Genomic DNA, 17569 nt, shown 5'->3' with positions numbered 1-17569 from the left:
TATCACAACATTAGTGGACTAACAAAGATGTGGAGGTATGGATAACCTCCTTTTTTCTATTTCCCTGAAAATGTTTGGTCCTACATCCAGAACTCCATGGTGTGTGATGTACCACTGTGGTCCTCAATTAAACTGCAGCTGTTGCATCACAGTATGCCATTGCAGAACACATTAATTCATACCAAAGCAAAAACAGAATGATACAATCCAAAACAGCAAGAAGCAATGCTTGATATTTAGAACATATCTATTGCACTTTAGGACTGTATGGCCGCTCTTTGGCCAGTGAAGAACACAGAAATCATACAAAACAGTCAAAGATTTTTTTGAAATTAACTTTCCCCAAACTGTCGTTAAACAAAAAAATATTTCTTTCTGTTTTGCATTCAGTTACCATTTGGAACACCAGCAAAGGAAATTTGGAAGAATATATTTGGAAGCTGAGATTCTCAGCTGATAATGTTTATGATAAGAAAATAACATATAACAGTGAGTTTTTCAGTAATGTACAAGTACTGTTCTGAAGAGTGACTGTGTAAAAAATGCACCTTCTTACTCAAAGGAGGTGCTCTCTATGGATAATTCCAATATCCAATTGCTGAAGTGCAAAAAACTATTCCACATCCCACTCTTTAAAACATTTGACTTGTTAGCACCTTGACGTCCATACAGATAGGAGTGAGTTGTATTCTTATCTGGCTCACACTTCACAAATAGGATTGTTTTATAAGTTCCAATTGCATGTTGATTACATGTACTTGTACCACCTCAGTGAAGACACTGGTGCTGCACTGGGGAACTTGAGGATATAAATTGGCCTGCAGAATCTTTATACACCTGATGATGCACGAGAAAGAAGGACTCCTTAGCCTGACTCTCCGAGACCAAGTTGAGTTTGCATGGCTCGGAGCTGGAAGAAAAGAATTTTTTAATTGTAAACTGAGCATATTTGATACGGAAACTATTGAAACATAATAAAATTGGAATCCGAAAATGTCATTTTTACAGAGTCACATTTCAGAAGTAGGATTTTGCATAGCTTTTATTACATTTTTATCACCAAATTTAAATATGAATAAGCTCTGGTTGTCTGAAGCTGTTCGTCTTCACACTAAAAATGACACAGCAGACAGCAGTTTGATCAAGTACTGATAAACTCAGAACACAGACATTGCAGAAAAAGACATTCTACTGCATATAAAAATATGTCTTTTAAAGCAAAGTTAAAATAACCTTTTTAATTTTTGTTTTGTCATTTTAGATTAAATTTCATTGCTGATATAAATTACCCTATTCTATGAGAAAAAATTATTTCAGGTTCATTCCTGGTTTTATATCTAAATGGAGAAGGAAAACAAAAAATATGTTAACTGTATATGATGCCATAGAGATTACAATGAAGTGTTTTATTCTTTCCTCACACCCACTGTAAATCAGGAGCAATTCCAATGAAGTCAGTGGAGTCACAATGGTATAAAACTGGGGGAAAGGGAGAGAATAATCAGGCTCAGTATTTGCGTAAAAGAAAATGTCTAATTTTCTTTGGAAAGTTTGTAGTTTTCTAAACAATAAAAACATGACTCTAATCTTGAAACATTGAACCTTGAATTGTGATTATTTCTAAAAAATTCTCATATTTTACTCTGTTTTTATAGAGACTGACATTTTTCGTTATTTTATCAAAATTATGTGTCTATACCACCCACTGTGAGCCATATGTTCCCTTTTGTAGAAAAAAAGCAAGAAATGGGACAGAAGTGCAAAGCAACAAATATCTGTCAGCAAGCTCACATATAGCCTGATTGACCTGCATAAAAAACTAATGCGCAACAAATCAGAAGAGGCACGGCTTTGACAATCCACTGTAAAAGACAACAATGTGTAGATCCTGTGCTGTGGACAACAGGTATGTCAAGACTTGAGTTTTTGCTTCTGTTTTAACTCAAGTTACTTGACTGTCAACTAACCTGAGTAAGCTAACAGTTTTGCAAATACTAGTCCAAGACACTCCACAAACAAGCTGCAGGGGTGTTTGGTTTTGTTTGTTTGTTTAGGCACTACACAATCCCTAGATTGCAGATGTACCTTCCTGTGACTGTTTTAATTTTGCTAGGTATTAAGTATCAAAAATAAGTTATTTAACCATGCACACTGGATCGTTATATAATCTAACAATCAACAGTTACCTAAGTGCAGTACACACACACAGAGTGAAAATGTTCATTAATAGAATTATCTTGGTATTGTCCTGGATTGGTGGATGTGTGGCTAAGAAAAGGGAGTAGAATTTCAGTTTTGATGCATAAAGGCATATGGAATATGATCTGTGGAAGTGTGTTTGGAAGAAGGCAGGGCTATGAAAGACTCCAATCTTCCTTGAAGTAACACACAAATAATACTCCAGTAATAACTAGATACTACAAGAATTTAAATTAAGCAACAAAGTGTTTTACATTTCTCTGAATCCCTTCTAAGGGCTTTATCCTATACTAATTGCGTACCCCAAACTTCCATGCATGCAATGGGATAAACGAGAAATGTAGGATTGGACCCTAAAACAATAAAAGAAAGCCTCACATCTTGTTCTAAAAAAAGTCAGTTTTGCAGATATTTTTAATTTTGCTTCATTTATTCTCTCATTTCTAAATGGAAGCTTCTGATTTGGGAAGAGACATAAATCTCCAGTGTCTGATTGATACAACAAAGAAAACCTGTCAGAAATGTGGTCAATACAGCAATTCTTAATGTAAGTTATTAATATTTCTACGTGTTTAAGACTATTTTGGCTTTAATTCTGCTAAGTTCTGATTCCTTAGTGCATTAAGTACCCCTACTGATTTGATATCTATTTGTCGATTCCCAAATATAGAGCTATTTTACATAGCTGAGAGGACACTTTGCAAATAGGACTTGTACACTAACGTCTATCATGAATGATCATTCATTATTACATTACAGATGAATCAATTATATCGACAGCTCTGTTTTTCTGCTATGCTGAAGCTTTATGATTCATATCTGTATGTCTACAGTGTATGAGTATGTTACATATATATATAATATGAGAATGAGAGAGACAGAGAACACATTTGGTCCTGGTCTGCTTCAATTCCAAAAATGTAAATGTCCCATTATGTTCATGAGGAAGATGCCTTGCAGCCCTTTTTAAGACTCACACAAAATTTTTGCAGAAGAAAGCAATTAGATAAGTTATCTGAAAACAATCAGCTTTCTTTAAATAATGCATTTAAAATCTTGATGAAAACGTTTTCTTCCTCCCACCACAAGAGACAAAAATACTACAACCACAAAATGTATAATCCCAAGGCTAAGATTTTTCTGCCTGAGATTTGGGGGGGGGGGGGCGGGAGAAAGTAGAGGGGGTTGCCTTTTTTAGCTGCAACAATGTCTTTTGCAATTTGTATCAGGCATTTTTTCAAGTTACAAATACAGTATAAACTTTTCTAGCATTACCAATAAAATTTAGAGATTTAGCACTGAAATAAAACACTTTATCCATAAAAGACAATTTTACAAATTATTTCCACCTACCCGTGCTAGTGCGGTAAGTGCCTGTATGTGCTGGTTGCAGAGGGTCCCCCTGACTCTGGCTGAGACTCCTCATAGGGGGCTTCTGATACACTCTATCTTCGTAAATAGGATCTATATGGTGCTCTGGAGACTGCAGTGCCCTTAATTCAGAGCCAAGGTGGCTGTGCTGGCTGCTGTAAGATGCCCGAGACCCAGCTGCAAACAGATTTATACAGGAAATTTAAGAGCGAAAATCCTCCATGAAACAGGATCCAAATTGATGAAAAGCATATCTGAAGACAACTCTTGTTTTTAACAAAAACAAAACGAAGAATTTTTAAAATACAAAGAAAAATAACATGAAATGGCACCAGTGACACAAGTTAATCATCTTATCGGCATCACCCAACTGTCTGCTTTTGCTTCAAAACCTGATTTCCTCAAAAGTTATCAGAAGATATTACAGAGATAAATAAATACTGTGCAGGGCCAATAAAAATAATTTTCTCACACAGGGACTAACAGACATAGCAAGTTGCCTTATCCAGGGGAACCCGACTGAACTGCCAAATTAGAAATAGGAGGAGGAAAGACAGAACTTGCTCCACGTTCTGTGTACACATGGTAAATCTACAAATGAAATAAGTTAAAGCTGATGAATAAAATGTGTTGTTCACATCATCAAAGCAGACCTTCTCACTGCTTCACTTGAAGTATGATAGAGCAGTTATGACTCATAAGCACTTTTGTCCTAGACTGTGTAGAAACCAGACTGCTAGGGCTTTTCACAGCCTAAATCCTCTGGGGATGAATAAATTAAACATATCTTCAGGAAATAAAATATTTTAAAGACGTAGTTAGAAATAAAATACCTTTTTAAAAAAACGAATCTGCATTTTACAAGACTGAAGAGTTTATCCCTATTTTTCTTATTGTAATAATAAAAAGTAATATTTTACTATCAGGTTATTAACAGAGAAACTTGTAAACTTCCAGCTTTGGCAATTAGCCTAAACATTTGTTTCACTTTTTAATGTAAGTACCTTGGTTATGTTTGTCTGCTTTGTGATCTATTTGCAAGGATGAGATTGGGGGAAGCCATGCAAAAGTCTCAAAGCTGACAACTGAGGTAAACAGTGTTCTCATTTTACTAAATATTATAATGCAAGGCACTGTACAGATCTGAGATGAAAGCACATTCTCTAGGGTTGGGAAGCTGTTGAAGGTTTAGAGACAATACAGAACAGATTTTTTAGAGGGGGAAAGAATTAGTCCAGTTTCCATCTTTATAAATAAATCACGGATTCTGCCTATATCTTGATTATGCATGTCCGCATTCCCCCCGACATAATCCAATACAAGTACATGATTTAAGAGCACCACTGCATTACACAATGCCCTGTTGAGTGAGAAAAGAAAGAAAGAAAGAAAGAAAGAAAGAAAGAAAGAAAGAAAGAAAGAAAGAAAGAAAGAAAGAAAGAAAGAAAGAAAGAAAGAAAGAAAGAAAGAAGATTGATAATTGATTGGTAGATAATCGATCAATCAATCCAGTATGTGATTTGCCATTACCACAGTCATTGAGAAGAACTCACATTACCCTCTGCTGTTCTGGATGCCTTACTAAGAATTCCAATGATGACTTTATTTACAACTACTGTAGATATCAGGAAGCGGTCATGATTACCACAGATGGAGAAAACGGCAATGCATTGTGGGCCAAGTTTTCAAAAGTCTCCAACCCAAATTCTTTTAACCTGATTCTCAGAGAGGATTAATGCCCCCAGAAAGGCTCACCATCCTGCTGGATTGGGCATAAAAATACTAACCTGTTATTGGTGACTTCCAAGTTTTTGTATGAACAATTTTGTTTTCCATTTAATTCTATTTGTGTGTGAAAAAATATATATGAAAAACTGAGGACATTTTATCAAATTATCAAATTTATCAAATTTTCTCCCTATAAGTCTTTTGGTCAGAAAGAATGTGATCTCTGAATGAAATAAATTAACTATAGAAGAAGTATAAATGGTGTCCTTTCTTTAGCTAATTTACAAATGAGTGCTGCTGTTCAGAGTGATGTGATGGATTCAGTCCTCAGTCCTGCTCCCATTGAAATCACTGGGAACTTTTCCACTAACTTGTGTGGCAGCATATCCTAATCTTTTTAATACATATTAAAATGGTTATACTACTAATTTTGTGGCACAAGACATAATTCAACTCCTCTTTTATATAACATTAAAGATTTTCTCTTAAGGACCTGTAGTCCTGATTCTACAATCACTTATATAGTTGTTTAATTTTAAAAATCACATATTCCCTTTTTATTATTATTTTCATTATAGTAGTGCCTAGAGCAGGGTTTGGCAGCCTTTGGCATGCGGTCCATCATGGTAATCCGCTGGTGGGCCATGAGACATTTTGTTTACGTTGACCATCTGCAGGCACAGCCCCCCTGAAGCTCCCACTGGCCACGGTTCACCGTTCCTGGCCAATGGGAGCTGCAGGAAGCAGCGCGGGCCACAGGGATGTGCTGGCCGCTGCTTCCCGCAGCTCCCATTGGCCAGGAACAGTGAACCGTGGCCCCTGGGAGCTGCGGGATGCCATGCCTACAGACAGTCATCGTAAACAAAATATCTCACGGCCCGCCAGTGGATTACCCTGATGGGCCGTGTGCCGAAGGTTGCCGACCCCTGACCTAGAGGGCCATCTGAGTTTGGAGCTCCCTTGTGCTAGGCACTATACCAACACATAGCAAGTGACAGCCCCCACCCCAAAAGAATTAACAATCTAAATAGACAAGACAGACAAGGGATGGGAGTGGAAACAGACTCAGAGAGCTGAAGTGTCTCATCCAAGGTCACACAGGAGGTAAGCGACAGAGCTGGGAACCCCTTGAAATCACTTGGACTACCAATGTATTTGAAGTACCTGCACTAGTGTTTTCAGGATTGGGTTCTGAGTAGTGAATAGTGATTCTTTCCCCCATAATTTTGGGGTTACCTGCTAAAGATTCCCAAATAAGACAAAAAGTCAGTAAAATATCTAATAAACATTTGGAAAAATAGAAACCTCAACACAACATAACAGATATTATATTTTAGAGATCAGGTTTATCACTTTATCAGAATTTATACTTTCACATCAGTTACTTTCATTTGTCTTCATAGATGGTGAGAATTCAAATAAATATAAACAGTTACATTTTATTATCCTTCTTGACAGATTTGCAGCTTTTCTGTTGATGAGCTACTTAATCAAACTACAGAATAACGTTATGTACAGTGCACATCATTTTGCATAATTTGATAATTATCAGTGCACAATTTGGTTGGTATAAATGAGTATCAAGCACACCACTTGTCAAGATGTGTACTTGTATAAATCAAGAAATGGGTACTTTCAAGTGATATGAGCCTTTAACATGTGCAGTAGCAACATGGAACATGATTCATTCCTATGAGATTATGTGTGATTTTGCCACTTTCACTCCAAATAATCATGTGCCAATATTTGAACAGGAAATAATGGAAACTAGCAGCACTGATTGACTCATGACCTTTTGCCAAAACACTAAAGTTTTATTGTGAGACAAAAAGGCAGAACATTCATTTCAGCACTTTAGCCTTGCAAAAAGAACTGTTTTAGAGAGAGAAAGAGAGGGAGAAAAATATGCTAATATTTCTATACTTGTTGGCCTATTAGCATTTTCATTATCCAGTTCCTATTTCCAAGTTTTGTTTTATTTTTTATAATTCTGACCTAGGTTTAATTTGTCAAACAAATTCTAAGTGTGGGAGCAACATGATTTTACTGAACATTTTACTTTAAATTTGACAAAAATAATAAAATAATCAGCTAGCCAAAAGCTATCAGAATAGGGAAAAACAGACACTGGTTTCTGAAGCTTCTATTCCATCCATTAAAAAGTCTATGTGTACGATTTTCAGAGAAGCTGAGAGTTAATGAGAACTGCAGGTGGCTTAGCATCTCTGAAAATCAACTCCCAGATTTTGATATTGTATTTCTGGAGACTTTTAGGACCAAAACACTCCCCTCAGAAAAAGGTTACAAAAAACTGCTATTTCAGTCTCACTAAATTTCTATTGCCTGTCCCAATCTAGTGGGATGGGTATCAGGTTCTGCAGAGACTCTAAATTGTTCAGAGCTCAAGGATCTAGAAGCAAATCCCACGGACCCCAGCTCATTCACACAGGGGGACAGCTGCCTCAATAGTGTTCCCCTGATCCTCATAGGACAGTGGCATTTATTAAAACATATTTCTGGATTGCTATCGGTTGTTTGTTGTCCAATAGAACAGAGTTAGCACCTCCAAACACAGACAGAAACAAACAGAAAACCTGTGCAACTGGCAAAGAACAGGTATAGTATGCTCCCTGGTGCTAACCCCATAAGTAGGCAGATGGCTGCATTCTGCAACAGCTGAAGCTTTGAGGGTGATCTTTAATGGTCAGTCTAGACCAGTGTTTCTTAACCTTTTTGATACCAGGGTCCGGCTTGTTGCCTTCCTAAGCTGCATCAGGGAAATCTCAGGGACAGGTGCTGGTCCACAGACCGGTCATTGAGAAACACTGCTCTAGACACCACATTGTAGTAATCCAGTCTAGAGGTCAAAATGTCTGGGAAAATGTCAAGGTCATGAGATAAGAAAAGCAGACACAAACATCTTACCAGGTATAGAGGGGTGGAAAAAACACTTTTGGTCACTGAGGCCAATTTGGACTCTAATTCGAATGGGGATCCCCATTGTACCCTAAAAATCCTTCCCCTAAATCTAACATCATTGCTGTCCTGTTTGAATCAAACTTCCAGTAACCTACATTTATCCAAATCCCAACCTCAGCAAACCACGGAGATATAAATAATAATACACCATTCTGGGTCTAATGAAAACAAGACATAGAGCTGTGTGTCATATGTATACTGATGAACAGCTTTCAAATGAGGAGAAATTACTAAGACTAGGAATTTTCAGCTTGGAAAAGAGATGACTAAGGAGGGATATGATAGAGGTCTATAAAATCATGACTGGTATGGAGAAAGTAAAGAAGGAAGTGTTATTTAATCCTTCTCATAACACAAGAACTAGGGGTCACCAAATGAAATTAATAGGCAGCAGGTTTAAAACAAACAAAAGGAAGTATTTGTTCACATCATGCATAATCACATTACTTCTTTGTTCCCCGTGTGAAATTCCCCTGTTACAGCCACCAATCCTCTGCTGGACCACTGGACAGGGCTCTTAGAGATCCAAGGTTACTCTCTGTACAGCTAGAGTTGAGCAATGTTATGCATTCCCCTCCTCTCTAGGGTCTAAGAGCTCAGTACAGCCACTGTGGATCCTGTGGAGAACATTAGGGTTTGTGCTATGCTTATACTATTTTAGGTATAAGGTATGTGAGAGATAAAATATGTGGGTGGAAATGAGACAGTGGTTTGAAACCAAGGATTCGGTTAGGTCTCATTTGGTTCTAGGAGCCATCCTGGAATGTTCATTCAACAGTGGGAGGAACACCGTGAGTAGACTCACCAGCTGGCGGTGGTTTGATCTGGGCTGGCTGAATTTGCCAGAGATGGTCTCTCCAGATTCCAGAGACTGATTCATCAGGAATAGAGGTCTGGGCTGCCAAGATGGTGGCAGAGACACCAGACTGGGACATTGGACTCCATGGGTTATAAAAAGGAAGCCTGAACTGGGCTATGAAATGAGACTTGCCAGGACTTAAACAGGACAGCGGATCCTGCCAGCTTATTAGTGCCTGAGTTATTCATAGGTTTTAATCATAAAGTACAAGTTTGTTGATTGAAGTCTGGAGTGCAACTGTGGTGAAGGGGGATTTCTTCAGTGGCCTTTGAAAAATACTTACCATACCTATCGGGGACCTCCATTCATGGGGATAGGGTCCTTGTAACAAGAGAGGAGAGGCAGAGGAACCCTGAGGTAAAATTTCCAAGTGAGAAACTTGGTGGTGGCAGCAGGTAACCAAGACTGGGCCACAGGAAACCGATGAAACATACACACATGAATCATCACCAAAAAGTAGAATAAAATATGCATTTGAAGTGTTAGCAGTAGCCCTCCATTCCAAACTCTTGCTCCAACAACAAACCTCCATTCACCGAAGTGCCCAGTTCACCAGGTGTATGATATAAGAACCTCATTAATGAGATATGATTTGGCTCAATGTTGGTCGCTTTAGCCACACACACCAGCTGGTCTCTATATTCCCATCTGAAACATGTTTCTCAATAACACATTTACTGAGTGCAACACTTCGGTAAACACCACACACACATCTACTCAGATGCTGACTGGCTACATGTAATTTTCATAATGTTTCAGATGACTCAAAGTTCCAAGTACAAAACTTAGCCTGATGTGATGTAATGCAGTCTGAAAAACTGGGTTCATAAGGCAAAGACTGGAACTTCTTTGATCTGCATTTTTAAGTTTTTCATGAGACATAGAGTATGGTTACTATTATTCATTTAATGTGTATGGATAATTCAATATAAGTTGTAAAAGTACATGTCCCATTACAGTATGCCCATAGGTGAAGAGACACAATGGCTCATACACAAAAATAAAAAGGACTGCCGTGTTTCCTAGCTTTGGAATGCAGTGTGCTCTTCAGTGGAGTGATATATGTCACACTGGGAATTTTGACCTAAATGGCATCCCACAGGTGAAAATTCATCGACATGCCTATTTATTCTCTGAGAAGCATGTCATGAAATGCTACTGTCCTTACAAAAAAAGTGTACAATGTATGCTAGTTACGTAAATGTATTGTTGGTCAACATGTACCTTTAGTTTGGAATACTCAGGAACAAGATGTGAGAAATGGGGGACTGCTATATACAGCAGAAGTCTCTTTCAGTGACTCTGACATAGTAAAACCTCAGTTTATAGACAAAAATTCCAAACTACTTCAATACATTGCATTCTGGAGACTACAATTCCAGTTACAGTATGTCTCAATTTATAATGTTAAATTAATCGGTGAGGAAAAGGAAATTGGGTGACCTATTTCTCTATAAAAACTTTTCACAATACTCCCGATCAGATATATACTATGCCAGCTCAACATTTTTAACCCTTGAAGTTTTAACAAATGATCTTTTATTTATCTCATACTGCTGACTTCAGCTATTAACTGGTTTCATTATATGCAATAAAGAAACAATGAATACTAGTCGAGAACGAGAGAGAAGCACATAGAAGAAAAAATGTCAGCACATACATAAGCATAGAAATGGTTGAAATATAGACCATATTTGACAGCAACACTAATACAGAAACTTCACCCAAATCACGATCTGTACATCCACATCTTTCCCTCACATCAACAAACAGAGATGACATGTATATGATGTACCATAATGGTGATATTATCCCGGGACAAATCCTGACTCAGACGAAATTCCCATTGACTTCAGTAGCAATTTTGGCCAAATAAGAACTGAATGAGGATATCACTATTTGATTCATAGTGCACAGAGATACCACACAGTTACATTTTTCGAGATATGTCAAAGAACAGAATAATGCTCTTAATGCGCAGCATCCTGGGGACCAAGAGACCAAGGAGAGAATAAAGCATAGTGAACCCAAGCATTCAAAATGAATACAAGTTTTAAACATTATTTACAGGACAGATGGTTAAATTAACCAGTAAGACACAACAGGCCATATGGCTGAACGAGCTAATGCATGCATTGGGTGTGTCACCTAATGCCTCCAGCATACCCGAGACATGTATTAAACAGAACAAGCAATATGGTCTGGAGTGCCTCCTTCTTAAGTGGGTATCTTTGCCCCCAAATAGTATTTCTCAGCAATTTAAATAAGTTAAAAAATATTTCTACACCATGTATATTAGTTCTCATTTTTTAAACATATGGTACATTTGATACTTAATGTTTCCACTTTATTTACAGTTTTCAGAAGCTGCATTTTTTATTGTTTCTCTCACCCCTTGTACAAACTCTGACCGGTCTGAGAAGCCTGATCACATGCAGTGTTTTTTTTAAAATTCAAGTTAGGTTTTTGATACATGTGATTTCTGGAGGTTTTTTGCATTTTGCATCCCCCTGCTCAGTTCTGGTTCATGCTGTGCTATCACACCATAACAAAGGGAACACATGCTATAATATACAGGTTCTTGGCTTTGGAAGAGGGACTCCTGCCTGCCTGCCTGCCTGCCTGCCTCCCTCCCTGCCCAGTTGCTGTGTAAAGCCTATTTACTCATGCATTGCATGTGGTTTGCACACAGTTAACCCCCAGTGCAGGTGGTTTGTTTTGTTTGTCTTTATAGGCTCTTTGCTGGCAAGCAAACAGTCAGACAACGATTTCTATGGCAGGAAAAATATCTTATCTGTAAAACAGATGAAAAATGCATTCAGTTTGTTTTGTTCTCAAGCATGATCAAAGGAGAGAGAGAGATTTTTGTTGAAATGCATATGCATGCAATGTCTCAAGATCATAGGATAATAGATACAAATTCATAGAATTTTAATAAATTCTAATAAAATGTCCAGTATAGTTGATTTAGTACAGATTATTGTGCAGCAAGCATGGTAAAGATTTTACATATGGGATATCACATGAAGTTCCTCCAAACATACAGCATTCTGAACTTCTTTGGTCTGAAAATCAGATTGGAAATCTCATTTTCAATTTCATTTCAAATTTTCAATATGCACTGGTTTATACTGCAAAAGCAGTCTCTCTCATTGGACTTTAATACTTGCACATCAGGTGCTAAAAAGTGAAAAAAAGTATTAGGATTTAATAAAAATTCTAACGCTAAACTTTTTGAACTTGAAAAAAAATTAGCATGGTTCATTTTGTTTTGGATCAAGTTTCAGGACAAATTGTTTTCACCCATATGTAAAACCTTAATTCTACTATTCTATGTTAAAAATAAACAAAGAAAAAACTCCGAGATGCGTTTCCATCAGTTTTTTATATTTACCTTTACAATCCCTCAGTGCTTTTCTGAACTGCAAACCACTACTGCATCTTTTTAATTCTGTACCACTACAAATGCAGAAGCTTTCATAAAAAGAGTCAGTACAGTTATATTTTGTGAAAGCCTTTTCTTTTCCAGGTACTGTCCTCATTCTGCTCAACAGCATTCACCTACTTAAAACATTTCATCACAAATGAATGTCTACAGGAAAAGGAGAAATGTGACTGGGAGCTAAAATGAGATAAGAGGTAGAGATAGCCAGCTACAGACAGCAGATTAAAAATCACAAACAGGTTTGGGGAGATCATTTCTGTTTCATTTCTGAGACAGAGAGCTGAATTTGGTGGCTGGGGGAGGAGGGGGGGGGAATAAAAAACAAACAAACACCAAAAAACCATCACTACCCAACAACAGCAATCTGCCTTTACTGAGACAGAAAATAAAAGATAACGTCATGAAATATGTAGCTTTTTACTGGGTTGGCAGTTCATTTTTCTCCCCTGTTCTTTCAAACAAAAACAAAAACCCAAACCTCAATTTTAAGTTAAATAAAACCAAACTTTAAAAGGCAGTATTGTGCATAACTGGAACAGACACCAATGTTTTCTAATGTAAATCAACATTTCTAACTTTCCTTTCACTAGCCGCTCCAGATCAAGGTTGAGTTCTCCAGAGACAGCATGGGATTAGTCAACAATGATGCCAGGCAACAACATGTATGTTGTCTGGGTGGTTAACCACTGCTCCATTACAGTTTCTGACTTCAAAATAAAATCATGTTATGATCCCAGAATAGAAATTATTTTTTTGGCTTAATGCCTGGTGTTTTTTTAATCTCCACAAAGATATTAGTAGTAATAATAATAAATAATAAATAAGTAATAATAGTAATAATAATAATAGATTTGACTCAATTTTGAAGCACAAAAGCTTGTTTTGCAACATTAGCTCTTTCTTGCTCAGACAGACTGATGTTACTGCAATGCACTCAGCTCAGTAAGTGTAGAAATAGAAAGATAACCATAGAATCATAGACTTTAAGGTCAGAAGGGACCATTATGATAGTCTAATCTGATCTCCTGCACAATGCAGGCCACAGAATCTCACCCACCCACTCCTGTAACATACCCCAAACCCATGTCTGAGCTATTAAAGTCCTCAAATCATGGTTTAAAGACTTCAAGGTGCAGAGAATACTCCAGCAAGTGACCTGTGCCCCTGCTGCAGAGGAAGGCCAACCTCTTTGAGTCTTCTTTCATAAGACAGGTTTTCCATTCCTCGGATCATCCTTGTAGCCCTTCTCTGTACCTGTTCCAGTTTGAATTCATCCTTCCTAAACATGGGAGACCAGAACTGTACACAGTATTCCAGGTGAGGTCTCACCAGTGCCTTGTATAACGGTACTAAAACCTCCTTATCTCTACTGGAAATATCTCGCCTGATGCATCCCAAGACCGCATTACCTTTTTTCCAAGCCATATCACATTGGCGGCTCACAGACATCCTGTGATCAACCAATACTTCGAGGTCCTTCTCCTCCTCTGTTACTTCCAAGTGATGCATCCCCAGTTTATAACGAAAATTCTTGTTATTAATCCCTAAATGCATGACCTTGCACTTTTCACTATTAAATTTCATCCTATTACTATTACCTCAGTTTACAAGGTCATCCAGATCTTCCTGTATGATATCCCGGTCCTTCTCTGTATTGGCAATACCTCCCAGCTTTGTGTCATCTGCAAACTTTATTAGCACATTCCCACTTTTTGTGCCAAGGTCAGTATAAAAAGATTAAATAAGATTGGTCCAAAAACCGATCCCTGAGGAACTCCACTAGTAACCTCCTTCCAGCCTGACAATTTACCTTTCAGTGTGACCCATTGTTTTAACCCCTTTAACCAGTTCCTTATTCACCTTTCAATTTCATGTTGATCCCCATCTTTTCCAATTTAGCTAATAATTCCCCATGTGGAACCGTATCAAATACCTTACTGAAATCAAGGTAAATTAGATCCACTGTGTTTCCTTTGTCTAAAAAAAATCTGTTATCTTCTCAAAGAAGGAGATCACGTTGGTTTGGCATGATCTACCTTTTGTAAAACCATGTTGTATTTTGTCCCAATTACCATTGACCTCAATGTCCTTAACTACTTTCTCCTTCAAAGTTTTTTCCAAGACCTTGCATACTACAGATGTCAAACTAACAGGCCTGTAGTTACCTGGATCACTTTTTGTTCCTTTCTTAAAAACAGGAACCATGCTAGCAATTCTCCAATCACACAGTACAACCCCTGAGTTTACAGATTCATTAAAAAGTCTTGCTAATGGGCTTACAATTTCGTGTGCCAGTTCCTTTAATATTCTTGGATGAAGATTATCTGGGTCCCCCAATTTAGTCCCATTAAGCAGTTTGAGTTTGGCTTCCACCTCGGACGTGGTAATATCTACCTCCATAGCCCATTTGTCATGCTACCATTATCCTTAAACTCCTCATTAAAGACTGAGGCAAAGTATTTGTTTAGATATTGGGCCAGGCCTAAATTATCCTTAACCTCCACTCCATCCTCAGTGTTTAGCGGTCCCACTTTTTCCTTCTTTGTTTTCTTCTTATTTATAGGACTATAGAACCTTTTACTACTGGTTTTAATTCCCTTTCCAACTCTACATGGCTTTTAGCCTTTCTCACTTTATCCCTACATGTTCTGACCTCAATAAGGTAGCTTTCCTTGCTGATCCCTCCCATCTTCCACTCCCTGTATGCTTTCTGCTTTTTCTTAATCACCTCTCTGAGATGCTTGCTCATCCAGCTTGTTCTACAACTCCTGTCTATGACTTGTTTCCCTTTCTTGGGATGCAGGCATCTGACAGTTTCTGCAACTTTGGCTTGAAGTAATTCCAGACCTCCTCCGCCTTTAGATCCACAAGTTCTTCAGTCCAATCCACTTCCCTAACTAATTTCCTTAAGTTTTTAAAGTTAGTTCTTTTGAAATCAAAAACCCTAGACACAGATCTATTTTTATTTATCCTTCCATTTAGTTTGAACTGAATTAGCTCATGATCGCTCGAACCAAGGTTGTTCCCTACAACCATTTCTTCTATGAGGTCCTCACTACTCACCAAAACCAAATCTAAAATGGCATCCCCTCTAGTCGGTTCAGCAACTACTTGATGAAGGAATCCATCAGCTATCGCATCTAGGAAAATCTGAGCCCTATTATTATTACTAGCACTCGTCCTCCAGTCTATACCTAAGAAGTTAAAGTCTCTCATGATCACGCAGTTTCCATTAGTATTTACTTCATTAAAAACATTAAAGAGGGCTCTATCCATACCCAAATCGGATCCTGGCGGTCTTTAGCACACCCTAAGCAGTATCCCAGGAGAGGCTCTCGTAGCTTTGTTCCCCAATGTGATTTTTGCCCAGACAGACTCCATTCCACTACTTCTTATTGCTTTATAATCTACCTCATCATTGATATACAATGCTACTCCACCACCTTTGACTTTATTTCCGTCTTTCCTAAACAGCGCATACCCGTCAATAGCTGTAGTCCAGTCATGACGACTACTCCACCGTGTTTCTGTTATCCCTAGAATATCTGGTTTCACTTCCTGCACCAGTAGCTCTAGTTCCTCCATTTTGTTACCTCGGCTCCTCGCATTAGTGGACAAATATCTTAATTTTTGTTGTTTGGCTTTGCTCACATTCTTTACCCGATTGGGCACAGACATTCTACCGCCAGTATCACCTATTAAACTGGTATCCACACTGCCCTTCCTCCTTATGTCCATTCTCCTACCCACGGCTGTATCCTTTCTTACTTTGTTTTCTTCCCTCTCAATGTTAAAATCCGGCGTGGAGATTACCTGGACATCTCCCAACCATCTCCCCCAAATTCCTAGTTTAAAAGCTCTCTTAATCAGTAGTGCCAGCCTCCATCCTAGAAGTGTATTTCCCTCCCTACTCAGGTGAAGTCCATCACGAGAGAACAGTCCTCTGTTCATGAATGCTTCCCAGTGGCCATACATCCCACAGCCCTCCTTATAGCACCACTGCCTGAGCCATCTGTTGATCATCCTAATCTTATCACACCTTTGTTGCCCTTCTCTAGGAACGGGCAGAATCCCACTGAAGATCACCTGAGCCTCGATTTCCTTAAGTGTCTTCCCCAGCCTGGCATAGTCTCCCTTGATATGTTCCAGTGAGAATCTAGCCGTATCATTTGTTGCCACATGAAGGACAATTAGTGAATTCTTTCCTGCTCCTGTTAGGATCCTCTTCAGTCTCAGGTCCACATCCTGTATTAGCACCCAGCAGACAGCAAACCCTTCTGTTCTATGGATCAGCTCTGGTTACAGGCCCGTCTATTCTTCTCAGTAAGGAGACCCCAATCACATAGACCTGCCTTTTCCTGGTGATGGTGTGATTCTCCGATCTATCCCCTGTTCCCTCTGGCTGCAAGTCTTCTCGATTCCTATTGTCCCTTGCAATCCTCTTGCAACCCATCCCGTATCCTCCTGGGGCTAATATTTGGTGTTGTTATCTCCATTGACTCTTCCCCTCTTCCTATAGGACTTGCTGCTCTTCTCTTCTTCCTTGCCCTCTCACCTTCAGTAACCACCTGCTGTGCCCCTTCTTCATTTTCCAACTCCACAAACCTGTTCCTGAGCTCTGTTTCTCCTTCACTAGCCGATCCTTTCTTCTGCCTGGTTCTCTTAGTGACATGCTTCCACTGACCACTTTCCTCACCCAGCAGTCTCCCCTCAGAGTTCTTTGGTCCTGCTTCCATCTGCAAGTTTGAGCTTTTCCCTTCAGCCTCATCATGTCTTTGCTCCATCATCCTCTCAAACCCCCTTCTAAACTCAACCAGAGTTTCCATCTGCATCTCCAATCCTCGGATCTTTTCTTCTATCAGTTCTATCAGGCGGCACTTCATGCAGACAAAACTCTTTTGAGGTACTTGCTCCAGGATCATGTACATGCCGCAGCTTCCACATCCAGTCATCTTCATTGTGTCTTCCACCGCTTGGGTCACTGCCAC

At 38.7% G+C, this 17569-nt stretch overlaps 1 protein-coding gene across 4 annotated transcripts in view; it reads right to left on the bottom strand.

Annotated features, from left to right (window-relative positions):
- CTNND2 (catenin delta 2) overlaps positions 1 to 17569 on the bottom strand; it is a 1186471-nt gene that overhangs the window by 440283 nt on the left and 728619 nt on the right. For all 4 annotated transcript variants that reach the window (XM_073332332.2, XM_073332334.2, XM_073332335.2 and 1 more), the window contains one exon: positions 3553 to 3747. In XM_073332332.2, coding sequence (XP_073188433.2) covers positions 3553 to 3747 — 195 coding nt within the window. The remainder of the gene's footprint in view (positions 1 to 3552; positions 3748 to 17569) is intronic.

The sequence above is a fragment of the Lepidochelys kempii genome, chromosome 2 (assembly GCF_965140285.1).
Source record: "Lepidochelys kempii isolate rLepKem1 chromosome 2, rLepKem1.hap1, whole genome shotgun sequence".
Classification (NCBI taxonomy): domain Eukaryota; kingdom Metazoa; phylum Chordata; order Testudines; family Cheloniidae; genus Lepidochelys; species Lepidochelys kempii.
Note: the sequence above shows the minus strand (reverse complement) of the source record. Positions and strands in the feature narration are given on the sequence as shown.